Consider the following 4387-nt stretch of genomic DNA (forward strand, 5'->3'; position numbering starts at 1 on the left):
TTATTTTAATTAAATAGTAGTGTGAAGTAATGATTGTATTGGAAGTATGAGGTTGTAGTGGGTATTATTTTAATTAAATAGTAGTGTGAAGTAATGATTGTATTGAAAGTATGAGAAAGAAAATAATTATAAATAAAAGAAAAAGGATACATTAAAAGAAAAGGGGGGTTTTAAGGGGTAAAAGTGGGATAAAAACTTTCTAAAAATCTAAAGTATTCTAAAGTGGAAGAACTTTAGAAACTACCCATTATAGTAATGTGGAAGATCAAAAAAGAACGAAGGGAGTATTATACTTTATTTTGATATTAAAGTTTATCTTTAAAGTTATTATAAATTCTAAGTTATAGTGTAATGCTTCTATTTTTTTTTTAAGTGGTTATGTTAATTATTTAAATTTAGAATTTACTATGATAAATTAAATTGAGGTGTTTTTACCTGAAAAATGCCCCAAAATACTCATAGGCTATTTGGCCATTATCAAATTAAAATAAAAAAGGTTTGATTTAATACTTTAAATTATTACAAGCTATTTTTGTGATAATAATAAAATAACAATTTAAAAATATATTTTTGAGAAATTTTTACAAGTTATTAAATATTAAAATGTTTTCTTGAATGTATGAAATTTTATCATAAAAGTAACTTTTGTTATATTAAATAACTAGTTCGTACAAAATATTTCTTTAGTTGACGATTTGACCAAAATTTATGTAAAAAGATGTAAAAGTGTTTTTAATGTACTTGCCTTTTTAAATTATGTGTGAAACTTCGATTTTAGGAAAATATTAAAAGATAAAATTTTTGCTTGTTTTATAACTAGAAATATTGACTTTTGTGAAAATACAAGTTTTTACTTGTTTTATAACTAGAACTATTGATTTTGGTGAACTTATAAAGTACGGATATTTCATGATATACCACTGAGTTTCTTCGAAATTCACCATATACCACACGAAATGTTTTAATTCACCATATACCATTGAGTTTATGTCCGTTAGCACAGAATACCATTAATGACAACTGTCGTCAGTGTGCTGTTTGTGGTAAATTACCAGTATGCCCATACGCATTCAACTGGCGCCATTGTTAGGCTTGAGTTCCCCAAACACAACGTATTTCTTCAAAAAATTGATCCTCCATCTTTGTTCTTCTCCATTCAAGAAACTTTGTATTCGTCTACATTGATCTAGAACCCTTAACATCCATCAAAAATCCTTAAAATCCTTAAAATCGATTTGTGTAAAGTGAATTGCAAGTTTGTGAAGTGATTTAGAACCCAAACACAGGTGGTCGTGACTGAATTTCGCACAAAGTTTGCTAATTCGGTGGATTAAGCATACGCAAGGTACCTATCCTTATCCATTTGCATTTCGAGTTCTGATTTTGTATTTTTTTTTGCAAAATTGAGTTAGGGTCAGGGTTAAGTGTGATAAGTTGCATGCGAATTTGAATTATGCTAAAGTGATGTGTTTTTGTTTTGTATGCAATTTATAATTTGGATTGTGATGTAATGTGTTGTTGGTAAATGTTGTTGTTAGGATGAGTACAATGTGGTTGTTAGTTCGTGCTCCAGGGGGTACTTTTTATGTAAGGGTGGATGACACTGATAAGACCAATTTGATGGAGTTAATTGAGTATATGTTTGAGGATTCAGTGAAAAACAAAACCTATATCTCCCTAAATATTTCACCATGTTTGTCAATAAACCTAGAACAAATCGTAGTTAGAGTTAGTTGATGATGGGGCAATGTTAAAAATGTGGGAGTGGAATGAAGGGAATAGTGAATTGAAGTGTTTATAGAAGAGACAAAAACACTATCCCTTATGTTTTAATCTGCAGAAGCTAGTTGGGAAAAAACTTTGAAGAACAGGGCTGAAAATATTAGGCTAATGGAGGAAGAGAATATAAGGATGGCAGAGGAAGCAGAAGCTGAGGAGTAGCTTGTGGCCCAACTGGCATATACTGTGGCTGTAGAGGTCCATGTTTTGAATGTTGATGATGATGGGATTAAACATGTAAGAGTGTTTGCTACCCCAGCAGTAGATGAGGTTTTTCCAGGAGATTCACAACTTCAACCCTCACAACCTCAACCCTCACAACCTTAATCCTCACAACCTCAACCCTCACAACCTCAATCCTCACAACCTCAACCCTCACAACGTCAACCATCTCAACCAAATAACCCTCCAAGAAGGGAAAAGCTTACTCCAAAGAAGAAGAAAATACCCCCTGCACAGTCAACCCAACAGCAGCCTAGGCAACCAACCCAGCCCAAAGAATAAACCAGGCTTAAACCCAAAGAGTGGAGCGTGCCTAGAAGCACTGCTGTTAAGTTTGGCCTTGATGTTGGCATCAAAACTGCAGTAGGGAGACATATCAACACTAGTTACATGGACTGACAGTTTGCAATTTAAGGCCTGTTTCATATCTTTTGCAGCTCAAGTGAGAGGATTCTTAGGTGGTTGTAGACCTATCATAGGAATAGATGGTGCACTTTTAAGTGGGTATTACAAAGGGGTTATGCTTACTACAGTTGAAATAGATGGGAATAATGAGATCTTTTTGTTAGCCTATGGGATTGTTGACACAGAGAGCATAGAATCCTGGACTTATTTTTTCAGAAACTTGAGGTGCTTGTTTGCTCAGTATGAATCTCAAAAGGATGACTGGACTTTTATCAGTGACAGGATGAGGGTAAGTTTCTTATTTGTCTTTAATTTGAGATTATGAAGTTGTTTATTAACTTAGTCTTGTTTTTTAGGGGATTGAATCAGCATTGTTTGAGGTGTTCCCAAGAGCTACAAGGAGAATATGCTGCCAGCATTTGTTCTCAAATTGCAAGGCTGCAGGATGGAGTGGGGCAGCATTTCATAAGATGTTTTGGATTGCGGCAAATGCCTACAATGAGTACGTTTTTGAAAAAGCTATGTCCAAGATAAAAGAGTTTGATGCAGAAGCATATGACTATCTCAAAAATGTAGAAGAGCAGTGGAGTGTGCACATGTTTGACAAGACAGTTTGTTGTGATCATAACACAACAAACTTCATAGAGTCATTCAATGCAATAACAAAGGCCAACAGGGACATGCCTGTGTGGACACTGCTGGAAGGTAAATTTGTGTCCCTGTTTTGCTCATTTAAATGCAAAAAAATTGTTGTTGCTTACTGTGATTTTTTTTTGTTTTTTCAATAATTAAGATGTCAGGAATTAGTGCATGAAAAGGATGCCAGGTTCGATAAAGCAGTAAGCATGGAACCTAATGATCTAACAAAGCATGCAAAGGGGGTGCTGGCGACTAGGACTGATGATTCTAGGTTCTGCCATGTCATTGCAGCTTGTGGTGGAGAGTTTGAGGTGAGGGATGGCCATGTCAAGTTCCCTGTCACCCTTGGAAATATGACTTGTGGGTGTGGGAAATGGCAAGGATCAGGGATCCCTTGCAAGCATGGGTTAAGGGACATTTACAACCAGAGACTTGATCCTAGGGACTTTGTCTCCCCTTTCTACAAGGGGGCTGCTTACAAACTCACTTATGTAGACCACATCCACCCCATGGCTGATCCAACTCACTTGCCTTCACTAGATGTGCTAGAAATTGCACCACCCCAAGGGAAAAGAAATGCTGGCAGACCACCTAAGCAAAGGAGAAGAGCTGCTCATGAAGCAAAAAAAAGGAAAGAGGCATAAGAATAACAAATGCAGCCTATGCAAAGAACTAGGCCACAATGCAGTGACATGCAAGGCAAAAAAGGCATCATCAAAGAAGGCAGCACATGCAACTTCCTCTTCACAGCAAGACAACACTAGGGGGAAGAGAAAACTACTACTTAGCATTGTTTAGTGTCATTTTTTTGGTGAACAGTGTTTATTGGTAAGTTGTTTTTGAACAAAATGTTAATTACTTGGTTTGTATGACACTTCTTTTGTTTATCATAATTCCAACGGGTATATTTTTTAAAAAATGGTATTTGACGCAAATACAAAAAAGTAATGGTATATGGTGAATTTTTAATTTACCACAAACGGCACACTAACAGCAGTTGTCGTTGATGGTATTCTGTGCTAATGGACGAAAACTCAATGGTATATGGTGAATTAGAACATTTTGTGTGGTATATGGTGAATTTCGTATAAAGTATTACTTGTTTTATAACTAGAAATGTTGATTTTCGTAAAATTATAACTTTTATTTATTTTTTTATTTAGAATATTGATTTTGTGAACATAATAAGTTTCACTTGTTTTCTTAAACTTGAAAATAGATTTTTGGTGAACTTATTACAAGAGAAATAGATTTTTGTAGCTACTTGTGGAAAATACTAATTTAGAGAGTATTAATAGAATATTAAGTTACTAGTGTGAATTTATTGAGCTATTAATATAAA

General features: G+C 34.6%; 2 protein-coding genes across 2 annotated transcripts; both read left to right on the plus strand.

Annotated features, from left to right (window-relative positions):
- The first annotated feature begins 798 nt into the window (after nucleotides 1-798).
- On the plus strand, nucleotides 799-3305 carry LOC130820789 (uncharacterized). The gene is made up of 3 exons (XM_057686303.1): nucleotides 799-2695; nucleotides 2763-3111; nucleotides 3200-3305. Exons 1-3 carry the CDS (start codon nucleotides 2522-2524, stop codon nucleotides 3211-3213), a joined length of 537 nt encoding a protein of 178 aa, XP_057542286.1. The 5' UTR covers nucleotides 799-2521; the 3' UTR covers nucleotides 3214-3305.
- Nucleotides 3252-3689, plus strand: LOC130820879 (uncharacterized). Its single transcript, XM_057686424.1, has one exon. The coding sequence runs from the start codon at nucleotides 3252-3254 to the stop codon at nucleotides 3687-3689; it is 438 nt and encodes a 145-aa protein (XP_057542407.1).
- The last annotated feature ends 698 nt before the right edge of the window (nucleotides 3690-4387 follow it).

The sequence above is a fragment of the Amaranthus tricolor genome, chromosome 8 (genome assembly GCF_026212465.1).
Source record: "Amaranthus tricolor cultivar Red isolate AtriRed21 chromosome 8, ASM2621246v1, whole genome shotgun sequence".
In the NCBI taxonomy this organism is placed as follows: domain Eukaryota; kingdom Viridiplantae; phylum Streptophyta; class Magnoliopsida; order Caryophyllales; family Amaranthaceae; genus Amaranthus; species Amaranthus tricolor.